A 20,098-nucleotide genomic window follows, 5' to 3' on the forward strand; every position below is an offset into this window, starting at 1 on the left:
GAGGACCCGGGCCTAACATAAGTCTAACTGAAGACTAGAGCTTAATTGTAATACTCTTAAGTAGGGGCAGGTCCGGAGGACCCGGGCCTAAACATAAGTCTAACTTAAGACTAGAGTATAGCTATCCATTCCGGTCGAGCCGGGAGTATAAAATGCAACAAAGGATTAAGACACATAGTGTCTGATTTCCCGGAGCGAGGTTAAGCCCCGGGCCGGGAAATAAAAGTATATCCATAAACCAATTCATATAGGAACTCCGAGATAGTAATCTGTCATATATAATCCTATATAATCATAGGAACTGTTATAAATTAATAGGGGGGCGGAACTGTAGATAAGAACCGCCAACCGAACCCGGAGGGTTTCGTATAACATAATAAAAGTGTGATAAGTGAATATAAAACAGGGTGCACCGGGATCCAACTCTGTTGACCGGTGGCCAACCCGTCTAGACAGAGAAGAACCCGCCGGGACACCCGGAGGACAAAGTCCATACACACTGAACTACCCCCTCTAAAGGAGGGAAGGCCACGGTCCCCTAGGGGAGGGGGGAGAGAAGCCTAGCCGCCCACCTAGCGAGAGGGGGAGCTTGGGGGAGGATCATGTGATACGGAGCAGCAGGGCTACCAACTGACGATCCCCAACCAGACAGATCAAACGGAGTAATAGCACAAATATTCATTATAATAGTAATAGCGTTGAAAACTTATATAAATATACACATAAAAATTTTAGGGCAAGGCATGCAACATAATAAATAAATCACAAAGGACACACCTGATGACTTATAAAATAAATTTGCCGCCTAGTAACGAAGGTCGGCAAGCCATAACGATACGTAACTGATATCGGCCCTAAAAATGAACCACGAGGGTTCTGAATATTCACAAAAACAAATAACATTTAATTAATAATAAAAATAATACACATAGTAACACCGCGAGTGAAACTAAAAGCTCTCAAAACAGGAGTACCAACTGTAAGCGGAATCAAGCAAGATCGAAATGAACGAAGAGAATAAACTCCTATAATTTAAATATTAAACGATCTAGATTGCTCAAAACACAGCAAAACATAGCTTGGTACTTAACTTAGACGGTGTCTCCTGGGAAACCGACGAAGAAGCCATAATCCAGTGGAAAATAAGCGAAATACGAGAGCACAACAAAAAAGCGGGTTACAACACAGCATGCTAAAAGGAGTTGGGTTCTGAGCGGATGCAGAGTTGGTGGTGCCGAGTGAGGTTGAACGGCTCTCCTCTATTGGGATCTTTGTCGTGGATGAATCTAAATAGTGCGGGACCTCTGGATTATACGCCCAATTTTATACCGACACCAATAGGTGAGCGAGCTAGTTAACCTAGCACTCCTTTACATTTTTTCTCTGGTATATTTAGCAGTAAATTACCTAAGAATAAGTGCTAAATGGAGCTTATTCACTGGGCGGCACAGGTTTGAGCCCAGAAATGTTATTTTTATTAATAAAATAAATTTTTGAATATACTTACCCGGTGATTATATAAGCTGCAACTCTGTTGCTCGACAGAAAACTCTACGTTCAAAATACGCCAGCGATCGCTATGCAGGTAGGGGGTGTACATCAACAGCGCCATCTGTCGAGCAGGTACTCAGTACTCAATGTAAACACAGAACCAATTTTCTCCTCGGTCCACTGGGTCTCTATTGGGGAGGAAGGGAGGGTCCTTTAATATATAATCACCGGGTAAGTATATTCAAAAATTTATTTTATTAATAAAAATAACATTTTTCAATATTAAACTTAGCCGGTGATTATATAAGCTGATTCACACCCAGGGGGGTGGGTAGTGACCAGCATTACTTGTTTACATTATTATGAGCTAAGTATTTTGTATTTCATTTTAGCAGTTATTCAAAATAACAAACATAAAATAAATAAGTACCTGGTAAGGAAGTCGACTTGAACAATTACTCTGCCTTTTTAAGTACGTCTTCCTTACGGAGCCTCGCGATCCTCTTAGGATGCTGAGCGACCCCTAGGATCTGAAGTATCAAGGGTTGCAACCCATACAACAGGACCTCATCAAAACCTCTAATCTAGGCGCTTCTCAAGAAATGACTTTGACCACCCGCCAAATCAAGTAGGATGCGAAAGGCTTCTTAGCCTTCCGGACAACCCAAAAAACAATAATAAAACATTTCAAGAGAAAGATTAAAAAGGTTATGGAATTAGGGAATTGTAGTGGTGAGCCCTCACCCACTACTGCACTCGTTGCTACGAATGGTCCCAGAGTGTAGCAGTTCTCGTAAAGAGACTGGACATTCTTAAGATAAAAAGACGCGAATACTGACTTGGTTTTCCAATAGGTTGCGTCGATTATACTTTGCAGAGATCTATTTTGTTTAAAGGCCACGGAAGTTGCGACAGCTCTAACTTCGTGTGTCCTTACCTTCAGCAAAGCTTGGTCTTCCTCATTCAGATGGGAATGAGCTTCTCGTATTAACAATCTGATAAAATAGGATAAAGCATTCTTTGACATAGGCAAAGATGGTTTCTTAACTGAACACCATAAAGCTTCAGACGGGCCTCGTAAAGGTTTAGTTCGTTTTAAATAGAACTTAAGAGCTCTTACAGGACATAAGACTCTTTCTAGTTCATTTCCAACCATACGATAAGTTTGGAATATCGAACGATATTGGCCAAGGCCGAGAAGGCAGCTCGTTTTTGGCTAGAAAACCAAGTTGTAGAACATGTAGCCGTTTCGGATGAGAATCCGATGTTCTTGCTGAAGGCATGAATCTCACTGACTCTTTTAGCTGTGGCTAAGCATACCAGGAAAAGAGTCTTTAAGGTGAGATCTTTCAGGGAGGCTGATTGTAGCGGTTCGAACCTGTCTGACATAAGGAATCTTAGTACCACGTCTAAATTCCAACCAGGTGTAACCAAACGACGCTCCTTCGTGGTCTCAAAAGACTTAAGGAGGTCCTGTAGATCTTTATTGTTGGAAAGATCTAAGCCTCTGTGACGGAAGACTGATGCCAACATGCTTCTGTAACCCTTGATAGTGGGAGCTGAAAGAGATCGTTCTTTCCTCAGATATAAGAGGAAGTCAGCTATTTGAGTTACAGAGGTACTGGTCGAGGATACGGATACTGACTTGCACCAGTTTCGGAAGATTTCCCACTTCGATTGGTAGACTCTAAGGGTGGATGTTCTCCTTGCTCTAGCAATCGCTCTGGCTGCCTCCTTCGAAAAGGCTCTAGCTCTCGAGAGTCTTTTGATAGTCTGAAGGCAGTCAGACGAAGAGCGTGGAGGCCTTGGTGTACCTTCTTTAAGCGTGGCTGACGTAGAAGGTCCACCCTTAGGGGAAGTGTTCTGGGAACGTCTACTAGCCATCGAAGTACCTCGGTGAACCATTCTCTCGCGGGCCAGAGGGAAGCAACTAACGTCAACCTTGTCCCTTCGTGAGAGGCGAACTTCTGCAGTACCTTGTTGACAATCTTGAACGGAGGGAATGCATATAGATCTAGATGTGACCAATCTAGCAGAAAGGCATCTATATGAACTGCTGCTGGGTCTGGGATTGGTGAGCAAAATATTGGGAGCCTCTTGGTCATCGAGGTTGCGAAGAGATCTATGGTTGGCTGGCCCCAGGTGGCCCAAAGTCTCTTGCATACATCCTTGTGGAGGGTCCATTCTGTTGGAATTATTTGTCCCTTCCGACTGAGACAATCTGCCATGACATTCAAGTTGCCTTGGATGAACCTCGTTACTAGTGATATGTCTAGACCTTTTGACCAGGTGAGGAGGTCCCTTGCGATCTCGTACAATGTCAGAGAGTAGGTCCCTCCTTGCTTGGAGATGTACGCCAAAGCCGTGGTGTTGTCCGAGTTCACCTCCACCACTTTGCCTTGAAGGAGAGACCTGAAGCTTTTCCAGGTCAGACGTACTGCCAGTAGCTCCTTGCAGTTGAAATGTATTGTCCTTTGACTCGAGTTCCATAATCCCGAGCATTCCCGACCGTCTAATGTCGCACCCCAGCCTACGTCCGATGCGTCCGAGAAGAGAACGTGGTTGGGAGTCTGAACAGTCAGGGGAAGACCCTCTCTAAGGTTGATATAGTCCTTTCACCAAGTCAGACAAGGCTTTATCTTTCCGGAAACCGGGATCGAGACCGCTTCTAGCGTCTTGTCCTTTTTCCAGTGAAAAGCTAGATGGTATAGAAGAGGACGGAGGTGTAGTCTTCCTAGTGACACAAATTGATCCACGGATGAAAGTGTCCCTACCAGACTCATCCACAGCCTGACTGGGCAGCGTTCCTTCTTTAGCATCTTCTGGATGGATAGCAGGGCTGGGGGCTGATCGTCTTGTTCAGCAACGTCCTCATCAGAGGGTTCCTCATCCGAAACTGATGAGGAAACGGCAACGGAGTGTGCAACGTCTGACTCGCTGAATCCGGTCGCACTGGTGGATGCGTGACGGAGCCGGACGCAATATCATGGAACTGCTGCACAGTCTGTGAACTGTCAACAACCATGGGTGCGCGAGGAAGTACAGCGTCAACCCGAAACTGTCTAGACTGTCTGGGTTGTGCAGTCAACACCCTACCGGGTTGCTGAGGTTGACGCACTGCGTCACAACAAGTCACCTCTGCTGGTTGTTGAACGTCCTGAACGTCAACAACCACCTCCGAGCGTCGCTTAACGTCAACGTGCGACTGGCAACCCACACTGGGTCGCATCGGTGGAGGAACCACCTCAACTGGCAGACGCGAGTAGGTTACCTCAGCGTCAACAGGGCGCACAACCGACCGGTTGGAAGGTTGTTGGCCAGGAGGAGGAACCACCTCAACTGGCAGACGCGAGTAGGTTACCTCAGCGTCAACAGGGCGCACAACCAACCGGTTGGAAGGTTGTTGGCCAGAAGGAGGAACCACCTCAACTGGCAGACGCGAGTAGGTTACCTCAGCGTCAACAGGGCGCACAACCGACCGGTTGGAAGGTTGTTGGCCAGAAGGTTCTTCTCCGCATTTAAGTCCTCTATCAAGGACGCAAGCTTGGACTGCATGTCTTGCAGCAAAGCCCATTTAGGGTCTACGGGAGCAGGTGTGGTAACAGACGGGGTTAGCGACTGAGGCGGAACCATTTACCATCCCTGAAAGCCTTGTTATGTGTGACATAATAGTACAGCAAAACTTCAAAGGCTCAACAAAAGTTGAGAAGTTGACCTGTAAACAACTTGGAGCGTCTCCTGGCTAGGCGCCAGGGCGAGTCTACCAGAATTGAGAAGTCTATCTGGGCAGAGGCATGAACTCCCAAGCCGAGAACTTCTCTCGTGTCCTAACAGACTCTCGCTCTATAAGCCAGTTTAAAAGAAGGGAAATCAAAGGCTGTATCCCTAAAACTCCTCCTGGTGCAAAAACCAGTCGCCTAGCCAATGTAACGCTCTCTAGGAGAGCGAGAGAGCACTAGCTTAAAAACAACGGCTTCGAAGTAGCTAGGCCTAGTGTAAGTTCTGACGTTAGGCGAACGAGGAGCAGCAGTTACAAGATCCGGACGAAGATCCTAAAAAAAAATCATCATGATTTAATTAAAGTCCATAGGAGGCTAAGCAGCTTAAGGCTCCTCTCCAAATGACAGAGTCCTCAAGGGAATATCAGTAGGAGGGAGAACAGCAACTTCCTCATCTACAGGAACCTTGTCCGATAAAAGCTAGGTTACCTCAGTGAGTCTCTAACTGGTGCATTAGTAGCAGACCAGAAGGCAACGTCATGTAACTGCTTGACAGTCTGTGAACTGTCAACAACTGAACTGTCAACCACAACAGGTGCGTGAGGACATACAGTGTCCACTCGAGACTGCTTTGACTGTCTAGACTGAGCAGTCAAAACAACTCTAAAATGCGGAGGTTGACGCATCGCGTCAAAACAAAACAACTTAGACTGTTGTTGTACCTCGCGAACGTCAACGGAAGGTTCCGTGCGTTACTGAACGTCAACATGTGGCTGGCAGGGTACACTGGAACGCATGGGTGGCGGGACTCTCTCAGCTGGAGTGCGGCAGAAGGTCGCCTCAGCGTCCACAGGACGCACAACCGTGGTTGGTTGTAGGCTAGAGGTTGGTGCAGTGTCAACCTTCTCCGCACGAAAGTCCCGCATCAATGACGTTAACTGAGACTGCATGGTCTGCAGCAAAGACCACTTAGGGTCTACAGGAGCAGGTGCGGCAACAGACGGTGTGACTGCCTGATGCGGTACCGCTTTGCCTCTCTTAGGAGGTGAGCAGTCGTCGGAAGACTGCAGCGAGTCCGAACTGACCCAGTGGCTACAACTGGGCCGTTGGACTTGCGCGGAAGGGACCGACTTGCGCTTAATAAGCCGCGAGACCTTGGTCCATGGTTTCTTACGAGAACCCTCTTCCGCAGACGAGAAATAAATGGGGTCTCTCGTCTTTGTGTGGGTGGGGCGATCTTGGGTAGATACGCCCGAAACCACGGAGGGAAAAACGTCTGTTCGTTGATCAAGGCCTCTCAAACCCATAAGTCGTTCGACATTACTTCTCCCCTGGGCTTGGGAGCTTGCAAGAGGTCCCGGACTAGGTGAACGACAGGCACGAACAGACGAACCCTCGGACGCAACACTGTAACACTTTGCGCATATCACTTTATCGATTTTCTGTTTTGCACTTATTTCACTGAAATCGAAACTTTTACCGATTTCTACCTGAAACACGCAATTCTACCCTTCATTAAAAGGTAGTAATTGCGAAATCAGTCGTATAATGCAGCTCATTAATACTAGCAAAAAAACAGAAAACATATATAAAGATAAAAAATTCAGTGGCTGGGAAAGAGACTAAACACTAGTTCAAATAAACTACGTTTACAATCTCTCACCGCACATAGCCTGGGGACAAGAATAAAACCCTAGAAACGTTTTACCTTCCTCCCCGTACAGAGACTAGGGACGAGAGAAACACGAGAACAACGTTACCCGCTTGAACGGAACGTTTTCTCTCCTCCTCTCCCTCCGTCTCTATCTCTCTCTCTCTTTCTCTCTTGATTTCGCACCTAAGAGAAGAGCCCAATTATATATCGTCAAAAAAACATGTTATTTGACTAAAGGAAAAAACTGAAAGGTTTTCCAAATAAAAAGTTCCTTTAATTTAGAATTTAAAACATTTAAGCTAAGAAAGAATGAACAAAACGTCAGAATTGATTTACTCTTACTGCAAAGTGAAACCGTGATACACTCTCTCTCTATCGTAACGATAGAGCGCATGTTGAACGTCCTGAACGTCAACAACTGCGTAGTCTAAAAAACTAAACGTTAGTTCATCTTTGAAAACAGTACGAAGACTATCAAAGAAATTCTTTCAAAAAACATTAAATTTAAAAAGTTTTAAATTCTTTAAAGGCTAAAAATGATATAACGGGCTCAACGTTGATTAACTTCGGTTCCAAGTTAGGACCGCCTACTATCAGGAAAGGTCGCATATAAACAAAACATAAAAATTTATTTTTATATGTTTATAATAAATGGAAAGTTAATCGAAGAGGCCTAATAAAGGCGGAGAGATATAAAATATATAGATCTATAACGTGTTAAGCAAAATTACTAAAAACCTAAACACACTTCCGTCTAAGGGAAGGGTCGGCCATTTAAAAGTGAAAGAGTCCATAATCTCTTTGTCACCATAATTAAATCTATCCAAAACGAGTTCAAGTTTTGAGATGAAGATAAAACACCTGCATAGCGAAAGCTCAAAACTAGAATAGTGTACTTCACCAAATAGTTGTGAAAACAAATCCAGTTAGTAACAGCGAATTAGTAGGTCTTGTCGGTAGCCCGACAGAGAGAAAATTGGTTCTGTGTTTACATTGAGTACTGAGTACCTGCTCGACAGATGGCGCTGTTGATGTACACCCCCTACCTGCATAGCGATCGCTGGCGTATTTTGAACGTAGAGTTTTCTGTCGAGCAACAGAGTTGCAGCTTATATAATCACCGGCTAAGTTTAATATTGAAAAGGAAAACGCCTGGGGGTTAAGGGTTGGAAAGTTCCAAATAGCTTCAGGGGTAAAAGGGTTAATATGGTCACTGCTAATTCCCAAAGTATATTATTTGAATCTTACACTAGCTAAGTCTTCATGTAATTCATTGCCTTAATTTTGTGAATCAATAAAATTTATCAGCAAAGTATTAAAATGTTAATGCTAACCACAGAAGAAAAACTTGCTTTTTGTGTGACAGAATATGCATATGAAGTTTTTTCTTATTTTCATTCCGTTTAAAATTGATTGTGTCAATAAATATAAATTGAAATATATAACTTTAATATGAAATGGTCGGATTTATTATAATTAGGGTCCCTACTTCAAGTTAAGACTGTATTTAGGATTCTAACCAAAAAAGGTTGGGAAACACTGCCTTAGACCATTATGGTGAGAGAATTTACAATGCATTACGTGATTTGACTCCTCCAACAGGCAAAAAATCTATACTAAATTGCTAGCTGGCAATTTTTATGAACATTCTAAAAGAAAAACAACTAAAAAAAAGTAATACAGTAAAGGCCAAGAACTCGTATTTGCTACTTTATTTTTATACTTTACCTTATCTGACCCTGTTGCTGGTTTATCATTGGGTGTAATTATGATAGATCTGAAAAAAAATAAACAACACTTGAAATAAATCAATCCTAAATGTATCACAGAAATGTAATGCTAAAAGTTCCCAGAAGCATCTAAACTTATTTTCTGAATCATCTCATTAAGAGGGTCAATATTTCACAGCAACCTACCCACAATGTTTTTTACAGCTCAAGCACTACTACAAGACAATACTCATCATACAATGAAGTCTTCGTTTCAGTACCTGTTAGATCTTTCGCCCATACAAGTTATATCCATCGAGTTGGAAGAGTCGCACGATGCAGTAGCTTCATAAGTACTGTTCCACTCTGTGCCACTCCCTGCTACGGCCAGAAATTCCCTGATGAAGAAGAATGTTTTCATGTGAATTTAAAAAATCAGGTAAGACTAAAAGATCCAGATAGACCCCTATTTGTGGCTTTTTATTTACTTCATTACCTGGGTTATCTACAAATGTAATTATTATTAACATAATGAACAATAATGAAATCTTTGCTGGTAATAAGAACAGATAAGTAATATTTGTAGAGTATATCTGTATTAGAATGTTATTTCAAACAATTTGAGAGAGAGAGAGAGAGAGAGAGAGAGAGAGAGAGAGAGAGAGAGAGAGAGAGAGAGAGAGAGAGAGAGAGAGAGAGAGAGAGACGTTATCTACACATTTCTATTTTCTTTTCATTTTACTTTGGAATTACCATCACCATTTTTTTTTTCACTATAACTTCAATTGGTCTACTGTATGTATGTATGTATATATATATATATATATATATATATATATATATATATATATATATATACATATATATATATATATATATATATATATATATATTTTTTTTTTTTTTTTTTAATGTACCCAGAGCATTTGATGGGAGAAATTTAACATCTGCTAAGTAATAACAAGAATGAGGTAAAAAGTACCCGGTACATTAAAAAGCCTTCAGTTTTTAATAACTTGATGACATGCCGAGTGAAACTTGAGATGCAAACCCATCAGAATCTTAACGGCGATGGAAACTGTACCAATGTATTTGAATATTTCATGAAACATCAATCGCCGAAGTTGAACATAAAGTAAATGTTACATGAGTATTTGTAACTAAACTACAGTAGATGATTACATGTAACTCTAGATAACAAACTATTAGTGTTAACATGAATAATTTACAGTAATGTATATCATTTACTTATGTAAAATATTTTGGGAATTTAGATGGTTAATAAAACATTCCAAAGGGATGATATATCATAATTATAAAGATAAATTAACAGTTGAAGTAATCATATGAATTTTGAATTTACAAATTAAAAATTAATATATGTACCAAATAAACAACCTAAATCAAATAGAACAAAAACTTACTTGATTGTTTTGGTATCAGCAAATGACACCCTTTTCGACCTACGCTGTTGGTGTTTCTCGGTCATGTTTTCCAGTGGTTTTCGACCTGGAGATTCCTTCAAAATCTGTGACAGAAATAAAAACAGTATACAATACAATGTAGTGACTCATCAAATCAGTGTTTTTCTTAATGACAGAGAATTACACTTGTGGTTTCACAGCGCCAAAGACACTTTAACTCACCGATGACCGCCGCTTACTCCTCCGGAAAATCTTTCCTGCGTGCCTGAAAAATACAAACACAGAGTAAAATCCAGATTGAAAACCATGAAATTTTCTTTATCAACTTAATGATCTAGTTCTCCTTTATCTCAACTATAGTTCATGACATTTGCATTCAATTTATAAGTATATACCGGTATATATATATGTATATATATATATATATATATATATATATATATATATATATATATATATATATATATATATATATATATATAAATCTATATCATCTCTTTCCACACCTATTGACGCAAGGGGTCTCGGTTAGATTTCGCCTCTATCTTGGGCTTTTAAACCAATACTTCTCCATTCATCATCTCAAATATATATATATATATATATATATATATATATATATATATATATATATATATATATATATATATATATGACAAATTCGAAGATAATTTGTATTTTTCCTAACCATACAAACCTTAGCTATTTACAAAGGGTATTACTTTTAGCGTAGCTGAAATGGCGAGCCATTAGAATTTAACGAGGGTGTATTACCCCCGCGCTAGTTAGCGGGGGGGTAGGGGAGTGGTAGCTAGCTACCCCTCCTCCCCCTCACACACAGGTGAATACTCACTTTCACTTAGAGGTAGGACTTGTCTTGGGGGACAGGGCTGGCGGGCAAATATGTGTAAATAGCTAAGGTTTGTATGGTTAGGAAAAATACAAATTATCTTCGAATTTGTCATTTGTTCCGTAACCGAAATACAAACCACGCTATTTACAAAGGGTGACTTATCCCTTAGGAAGGGTGGAAAGTCCCCAGCCATACTGGCTTTGGCTTTACCCGGGGACTCAGAATCCAAGTGAGTCGCACTCGAGAAAAGGAGTCCCTGCACCTCACAAGTTCCTTGCTCCGCAAGGAACCATGTGGCCTACGTAAGCTTGTGTGTGAAGGAAGAAGTGTGACCCGTCTTAGGCAGTTGACCTGGAGTTCCAGAAGGAACTCTGGGTTAGGACGTTCCCAATACCACCTCGTCAGGGTATGGGGGACGCGACAGTATTGACTCAATACTCGGAACACAAGGAAGCATGGTTTACCTGCAGAGGTTCGAGGTCAGCTATGCAGAGACCAGGATGCTGCTTCCCCGTAGAGGGGATGATGAAGAAAGAAGTAAGGGCCAGACATACTTCTTTCGTTCATGCAGACTAAAACCTGATAACAATGCCCTCAACCTTCTGCTACCTGTCCAAAAAGGAGCCTGAGGTTAGACCAGCTGTTGTGTAGCCACCACAGAGCGATAGAAAACGTATCGAGACTCCTGTGGGTCACGCCCTGCAGGAAGCGGGCTGCGAAGGTCATCAGACGCTTCCAGACTCCAGCTTGTAGCACCTGCGTCACAGAGTAGTATTACTCGAAGGCGAGGGACATTGCGATGTATCCAACATCGTGCTGTAGGGCGACGTGACGGGGGAGGGTCTGAAGACAGGTCGAGATGAATGTCCTTGAGTCAGGGCTGAAGAGGTATACTGGTGACTCTCCCCCCATGTCCTCCTTGTGTTCCCAAATCGGCTGCAACTGAGGACAAAATGCAGCTGTTCCCAGCGCTAACCTCTCGATTCCTTACTGGCAAGAAAGAGAAGGTCTTGGGACATCAGACACAGAATGGAGACTCGAAATCTTGAATGAATCGGACCGAAGGGCCGGGACCCTCAGATTCTGAGTCTAGCCAACAACTCAGGAGCGAGCCTGAATGTTGCCTTCCCCTCTTCCTTAGAAAGGGGGGAATAGTAAGAGACCAAGAAGATTGCTTACACACTGGCCGTGGCCAGAGTGAGCAGAAGACCCAAGGCGGAATACAATCCGAGGCCTGTCGTAAAAGGGTCTTGAGAAGATCTCTTAAAGGACTAAAAGTCCGAGCCATGCTCCAAGTTGGAGGTCTTCCTCCGACTAGGGCAGGGACGATCGTAGCTTCGCATGAGCGAGGATAGATCCAGCGGGCAGGAAAAAGTTATTCCTTTAAGCCTGAAGGTCAGGGAAAGGCTGAGCGACAGGCTTCATTGCCGAGAGCGGAAAGGAGTTTCCTCCCGCCGAAAGGCAATAAGACCGTTATTGCTGGAGAAGAGGCCTCAAGGGAAGAGGTATATCTCCCACGGCACCAACCACCTTAGACTCTTCACTTTGCCTGGGAGACCCCTGTGGATGACTATCGCAGATGACGCGACCTCCGTACCGCGACTGTAGCGGGTTGTCTCTTCTAGAGGAGGAAGCGTAGTGTCTCCAGGCATGAAGCCGAAGCGACGCCCCGCTTCGGGAGAGATGTCGCAGTGTGGTTGCTTGAGTAGTCTGCGCCGTGGGAGAAGCTCTCCCGGGAGTTCCGTCAGGGGAAGCAGAGGGTCCAGAAACCGTTCTGCGCATAGTCCCAGTGGAGCTCTCCCATTGAAAGGTTGACAGACAACCTGGTCTTGTTGAGACCCATTGTCCACAGACAAAAAGGAGGGAAGCCGCAGGCGTCGAAGTTGTCCCACCATCACCGGAATGCATCTTGCCAGTCTCGGGGTCTGAGACTGGGGGGAAGACTAGCGGAAGCTTGAGGTTCCAAGCTGTCGCGATCAGGTCCCCCAGACCAGCACTTGCTGGTTACCCAAGGTCAAAGACCCCCAGGTACACTCTCTCTATGAGGCTCTGCTCGGATAGTCTGAGAGAAACATTCCCCTGCCTGGAATGAGAGAGCCGATGGTGGTATTGAGAGAATCTCAATCATCCCGGTATCTCTACTGCAAGATGTGAAGGTGTGAAAATGCGTCCCCTGCTGGTTAGAATGAAGTCGACGCGCAACGGGGCGACTCGGCAGGAGCTGTAGGATCTGAAGAGGGGCCAGACTAAGGCCCCTAAGCCTGCCTGAATGATGGAGAGGTATCCTTCAGGTCTTGACCATAGGCCTGGACCGGAACATGCCCCCCCCCCCCCCCTTTCCTTTGACGAGTCCGAGAACCGCATCAAGAATGTGGGGAAGGGACGAGAATATCCACTACCATCAAGAGGCTCCATAGGTCAACACCCATTGCAGGTCTAATAGTTCCGCTGGTCCCATAGGGCCAGGGAGTCCGGTTAAACATTGCCTGAAGCCACCGGAACTTGGATCGCCCCACATGGAACTTATCCTGAGGCGACCGTTCGGACTATAGACGGGTCAATGAGGAAAGAAGAACTAGGAAACGTTCCAAGGTAGGGCTGAAAGCTCTGCTTGACTGAGAACAGGTACTGCGACTCTCCTCAGTCTTGCCACAGGCAACCGAAAGGAAGGCTCGGAGGATGTGGTAACAGAATCTGGCGTCCCCAGGTGGTCACCCATCCAAGTACCGACGTTGCTTAACCTCGCTGGACGGACGAGAAGCGGGGTTTCCAATGTGGTAAGGCGGTTGACTCAATATCATGGCCAGATACTCCAGATGTTGAGGCAGAGGAAGAGAAGGCTCCAAGCAAAATACCATGAGCCCACACTCATGGTAAGCATCCGGAAGCTTGTCCCGGCGCTGAAGAAGGTCGAAACCCGAGCCTACCGGAGTTGACCAGCCCTCCAAACAGCAGAGGAGGCGGAAGCCTGCACCTGAGCGGCCAAGAGGAAGGCAGGGAGAGTTCTCTGGGGAAACAAACCTGCTATGCCACGGCGGGATAGCCACACTGCATCATAAGCAGGAATACTTGCAGTCTAGGCTGAATTCGACGAGCACCCTGGAAGATGGATGGAATGGAAACTGAAAGTACCCGTCCTTCCGATCCAGGGTTTAAGGAGTCCTGTCGCCTCGTTACCAGTCTGATCGATTCTGCTGGTCTACGCTGGCCGAAGTTTGTTCGACAAACTTGATCAGGGCTGAGAGGTCGACTATGGACATCCCCTCTCAGATCCTTCCTTACAAGAAAGGATCGACTGAGGGGGCCGGGGGTGAAGCCGTCGATGATCCTAAGGAAGACCTTCGCCTAAGGTATGGATCATTCTGCCCAACCGGGCAACTCTGCTGACGCTATGGCATAGAGGTTCAGAGACACTGAATTCGCTGACAGAGACGGCAGGCGCAATATCCTTGGCTACTCACAGAGATTGTGCGGGAATGGGCATCGGGAAGCTGTCATTCGGATGAGTAACCTTAAGCATCCTCCCAGCGAAAAACCTGCAATCCTAGAGTTCGTGAACTCCTTAGGACTATGCCCCCCCGGGGGAGTCTCCCGTGCTATCTGTTCCTGACAGGAGGAAACTGCAATTGGACACCTTGTCCCAGTTGTCGTAGCCGATAACTTAGGCCGACGTGGTTGAAAGAAAAGGGCGCTGGAGCCCTGCAGAGTCTGGAAGAAAGAGCCTTGGAGGAGTGAAACCGGAAGTCGATTTACTCCGCACAGCAGCTGTCTAAGTCTCTGTCCTTGGGCACAAACAAACTCTTCTCAAGGATGGAAGGGTGTCTGAGGTCGTCGACCTCCACAGATGAGACACCCGAAGGAAGCCCTCAGTCAGCGCGTCCAGATGGTACAACATCGAGCTTGTCCGCAAGTTAGATACTTAACGACGAAAGGCCAAGGTGCCTGAGCTCGAGAGAAGGAAAGTACCCTTGATCTTCCTGTAGCTTCCTTGAACCAAACCTCGGGCCGTAACTGAGGAGGGAAAGAACCTGGTAAGCTCCCAGAGGAAGAGGTAAGCAGTCACCCCTTGTCCGATGGAGAAATCTCGAACGGAAAGCCCCCCCGCCAAAAATCCTTCCAGGGAATGACGGGGAAGGGCTAACCCAGGTTCAGGAATAGAGGAGTGTTGCTCAGATCTCCCTTAAGTTTCTCCTATTCTTGCAAGTGCCATGCTCTGTGTTTACGGGGTGAGGCAGTGTTCTGGAAATACGCTCCAGAAGAACTCGCCAGGCTGGTCATGCTGCGAAAACCCCATTGGGAATCGTGGTCGCAATTGCCCTGGAGCTCGTGCGACGGGAATTCCTGGTGGTCGGCGAGCGATAACCCATAGACGAGCAATGGATACTGCAAGAAATAAGCCGACATTTGTGCGAAGAAACACTGTAGGTTCGCGCGACGGAACACCATCCGTCTGCGCGATGGAAAAAACCGTTGGTTCGCGCGTGGGCGAACATTGGAGTGCATGAGCGTAGACGTGCAGGCACGTGGGCGTGTGGGCGCGCGGTTGCACGGGCGAGCGGTCGCGTGGTTGCACGGGCGAGCGGTCGCGTAGGCGAGTGGTCGTGAGGGTGGGCAGGTGGATGAGAGCGAGTCCGAGGCGGCGAACGCAAGCGTTAGCGATGAAACGCGCTGCCGCGTGGGCGAGGAGGACCGCTGGCGATATGGATCAACAAGCGATCGGTGGTGAGCTGGTGAGCGCTAACGCGCAGGTTGGCAATGGCGCGTTGTGTTATGCCGACGCGATGGTCGAGCAGCATGCGCAGGTGAGCGATCGTGCGTTGGCGAGCAGTATGCAAAGGTGAGCGATCGCGAGCAGTGATCAGCATGCGCCGGGTCGCGCGATGGTGATCAGTATGCGCAGGGTCGCGCGATGGTGATCAGCATGCCAGGGTCGCGCGATGGCGATCAGCATGCGCAGGTTGGCGGTCGCGCGATGGCGAACAGCATCTGCAGGTGGGCGATCGCGTGATGGCGAACAGCATACGCAGTTGAGGGTCGCGCGATGGTGATCAGCATGCCAGGGTTGAGCGATGGTGATCAGCATCCGCAGGTGTGCGGTCGCGCGATGGCGATCAGCATCCGCAGTTGAGGGTCGCGCGATGGCGATCAGCATCCGCAGGTGAGAGTCGCGCGATGGCGATCAGCATCCGCAGGTGAGGGTCGCGCGATGGCGATCAGCATCCGCAGGTGAGGGTCGCGCGATGGCGATCAGCATCCGCAGTTGAGGGTCGCGCGATGGCGATCAGCATCCGCAGTTGAGGGTCGCGCGATGGCGATCAGCATCCGCAGTTGAGGGTCGCGCGATGGCGATCAGCATCCGCAGTTGAGGGTCGCGCGATGGCGATCAGCATGCGCAGGTGAGCTAGTAGCTGGCGAACCATGTTCCTTCAGAAGTGTTGGAGAACGTTGGCGTGCCGGCTGTAACACACGTGGGCGATCCGGAGATCGCTGGCGAGCTGATGATCGCTGGCGGGCTGATGATCGCTGACGAGCTGATGATCGCTGGCGAGCTGATGATCGCTGGCGAGCTGATGATCGCTGACGAGCTGATGATCGTTGACGAGCAGAAGGCTACGCGTGGAAGCCTGCGCAAAGAAGAAGAGTCCTTGACCCCGACCTGAACCGAAGTTCTAGATCGCGAGGGCGAACGTGGGCGCACAGGGCGCGTAACAGGAACCAACAGGAACCGCAGGGAAGATCATCTTGAAAGCGCTGACGAACAGGAGAGCGCTGATGAGCAGAAGGGCGCGCAGGGAAACCCTGACACGCAAGGGAAGAACCCCCGTGGGGGCAACCCTTTGCCCCGAAGGAATCGTTGTCCGCCGGGAGACTGATGTCCGTCGGAAGACCGTTGTCCGTCGGGAAGACCGTTGCCCGTCGGAAGACGAGATCAGACTGGTGTCCATCTGCACCAAGGCGGAAGATCGAGAAAAAGGAGTTGTAGGCTGCAAACGGAGATCCAAAAAGGCGCCTCAAGCACCCTTATAGGGAGATGAGAGGCCCTTACGACGAGGCGGACGGTGGGCCTTACGGCGAGGAAGGCCAACAGCAACAGCAACAGAAGAAACCTCCGAAGAGGAGTCTCTATGAGTGTACTCTCTCGCGAACGAAAGAGAAACACTTCGTGGAAGAGACTGGTCAGCCAGTGACCTAAAAGGAGCAATCCTCCGAAGAGGAGCTCCTGCAGTTGCCCAGCCCCTTGAGCGAAACTGCAGGTGTGACCGCTCAGCACCAAGAGCATAGTCGCACGAAAAAAAGGCAAGAGAAGAACCCCCCAAAAAGGGGAAAAACTCAAGCCTGGACAGGAAAAACTTCCCTCGGAAGGAAAGTTATCCGCCCAAGGAGGCAAGCCTCCTGAGTGTTCTAAAATGAACTGGAGAGCTGTCCGTCGTCACGGGAGTACTACCAGTAGAAGGAGACACGCCCCTGACGAAAATACAAGGGGGGAGGCAGCAACAGCCGAATCCCCAGGACTCAACCAGACAGCTCACACCGTTGCTATATTACAGAAACGAACTAGATTGGTAACTGTAAAAAAATAAAACAAATAATATTAGTACACATTCATTCCCCCGGGAAGGCTCCGAAGAGGAATACCGAGGGAAAGGAACAAGAATTACACAACAGGCACGTGCCCTCACAACCACTTACACTCGCGGAAGGAGAGCTGTAACCAAAACAGAATTATAACAATTATAACTATGTAACTATGTAATTATGTAATTTAAAAATGAATGAACACTAAAGAAAGAACGAAAACCCCGAAAGGAATCGTTCTACAAGCTGAAAAACAAAAAACAACTACAATTAGATTCATAACTAATTGAGACAAACGTACGGCGTAGCAACCCCCCACACGGATAGGAAGCTAAGCTACAAGGGCGTACTAACACGTAGTAAAAGGGTGAACGACCTCAAGAGAGAGAGAGAGAGAAAGATATAAGTCAAACTCGATCGCCACCCAAAAAATACGCCGTGGTGGCCTAACTGCCGAGGCCTCCACGTAGATATCGTACACTACACACACACATCTGAAAAGGAAACTTACTTATTTCTATACTCAAAGATATATACAAACATGAAAACATGTTTACATATATATTGAGTAAATGAAAAGTAAGCGATTAAGTAAAGACAAAACAAACAATGGCTGCCAAGCGAGGACCAAGACAGAGAGGTCTGTCACAGCCCGAGCCAAAAGTGAAAGTGAGTATTCACCTGTGTGTGAGGGGGAGGAGGGGTAGCTAGCTACCACTCCCCTACCCCCCCCCCCGCTAACTAGCGCGGGGGTAATACACCCTCGTTAAATTCTAATGGCTCGCCATTTCAGCTACGCTAAAAGTAATACCCTTTGTAAATAGCGTGGTTTGTATTTTGGTTACGGCAAATATATATTCACACACATTACACTCTACACTGTTAACTACAACTGTAATGCATTGGTTCTTTACAATATCCAATCTTAGGCCCCAGCTCTAATGTTTTGCAGCACTAACTTTTCATCCAATTGCTTAGGTATCTTTACATATAGCCGTCTAACCTTACCTCTCTATTTTTTTTTTTTTTTTTGTCAATTCAAGAAAAAAAAACTTTAGGCGAAACCTATAAAAGTCTGGAAATGTAGCTCAAGTGATTGTGATCTCATTGAACTATATATTATTCACTATTGATTAATCCCATATTTTACATACCTGTACCTGATTCTTTTTCATAATTCTATACATTTGTTTAATGCGATAACTTCCAGTGAGAATGTTAGTGACCATGATTTTAAAAAAAATGTCAAATAATCACAATATCTATCCTGAAAATTACATTCATGACAGACATCTTCAAGCAGTTTTGGGGACTGTTATGTTGACTTCATAAAGGAAAAAAATAACCTTTGAGTTTAAATAAAAAAATAATCATAAAAGGAACAAGTTTCAGAAAGCACCTCCAAACCTGGTGCTAGCAGAGTGGTACATACAATGTATTTACAGTATGTGTTCATCATTACTTCCAAGATATATTTCATATTTCTGAATGAAATTACTATAGAGCATAGTATACTTCTCTACTAAATCACAGTATACAATATATAAAAATTCTTCTAATTTCTGTTATTAATATCATTGAATTATTATCATTATTACTAGCTAAGCTACAACACTAGTTGGAAAAGCATGATGCTCCAACAGGTTAAATAGCCCAGTGAGGAAAGGAAATAAACTACATGAAAAGCACCAAATAACGAATATAAAACATCTTAAGATCGGTAGCAACGTTAAAATAGATCTGTTAAATATAAACTATGAAGAGAGACATGGCAGTTTGAACTTCTGAAGTTCCACAGATTCAACTGCCAGATTAGGAAGATCATTTCACAATCTGGCCACAGCTGGATTAAAACTTTTAGAATAGAATACTGTGTAATATTAAGCCTTATGATGGAGAAGGTATGACTGTTCAAATTAACTGTATACCTAATACCATGTACAGGATGTTAGTCTGGGAAGATCTTAAAGCAAAGGAGGGTCAGAATTATGAAAAATCTTATCCAACATCAATAAAGAACTAAATGAACATCAGTACTACAGATTAATATCAGAACCAGAAATAAGAAATCTAATAAACCACAAGTTTTTGTCCAACAAATTAAGAGAGATTCAGTACCTCAAGACCAGACAAGACTAAACTCTAAACAATGAGGCTCTGCAGATAGAGGAATCGAGAGCTTCCGACAGGCGAGTCGGTGGAGCCACTCAGCCGTGGTCACCACCTGTTGTTAAATAACTTCGTTAATGAATTATTCCACGGCCACTCCAATTCCGCTGAAGACATGTAACCTATGTCAAGGGATGAAAGGTCTGAATATGCGTAGGAATAAATTTCTACAATGTCCTTTTCAAGTTTCTACTTTACTATATCTAAGTATTCTTCATAAAGCATGCTCCAAGGGTCTCCTTTCAGCATTCGTTGCAGCTCCCCCATTACTTTCATAAATGGCAAAAAAATGATATTTTAATTATAAAATAAATTTTTGAATATACTTACCCGGTGAATATATAATAGCTGCTGCAACTCTGTTGCTCGACAGACAAAAAACAGTAAAAACTCGCCAGCGATCGCTATACAGGTTGCGGGTGTGCCCACCAGCGCCAACTGTCGGCCAGATACCACTCTCTCGATGTAAACAAAGACTCAATTTCTTCTCATCCCACTGCGTC

General features: G+C 45.4%; 1 protein-coding gene across 1 annotated transcript in view; it reads right to left on the minus strand.

Moving 5' to 3' along the window:
• LOC137660215 (uncharacterized) overlaps window positions 1–20,098 on the minus strand; it is an 81,890-nt gene that overhangs the window by 46,206 nt on the left and 15,586 nt on the right. Inside the window, exons 2-5 of the mRNA XM_068394930.1 lie at window positions 10,220–10,262; window positions 9,998–10,101; window positions 8,855–8,971; window positions 8,593–8,641 (exon numbers count right to left, since the gene is read on the minus strand). Of these exons, the coding sequence (XP_068251031.1) occupies window positions 8,593–8,641; window positions 8,855–8,971; window positions 9,998–10,101; window positions 10,220–10,262 (313 nt within the window). The remainder of the gene's footprint in view (window positions 1–8,592; window positions 8,642–8,854; window positions 8,972–9,997; window positions 10,102–10,219; window positions 10,263–20,098) is intronic.

Source organism: Palaemon carinicauda, chromosome 20 (assembly GCF_036898095.1).
Source record: "Palaemon carinicauda isolate YSFRI2023 chromosome 20, ASM3689809v2, whole genome shotgun sequence".
Lineage (NCBI taxonomy): Eukaryota > Metazoa > Arthropoda > Malacostraca > Decapoda > Palaemonidae > Palaemon > Palaemon carinicauda.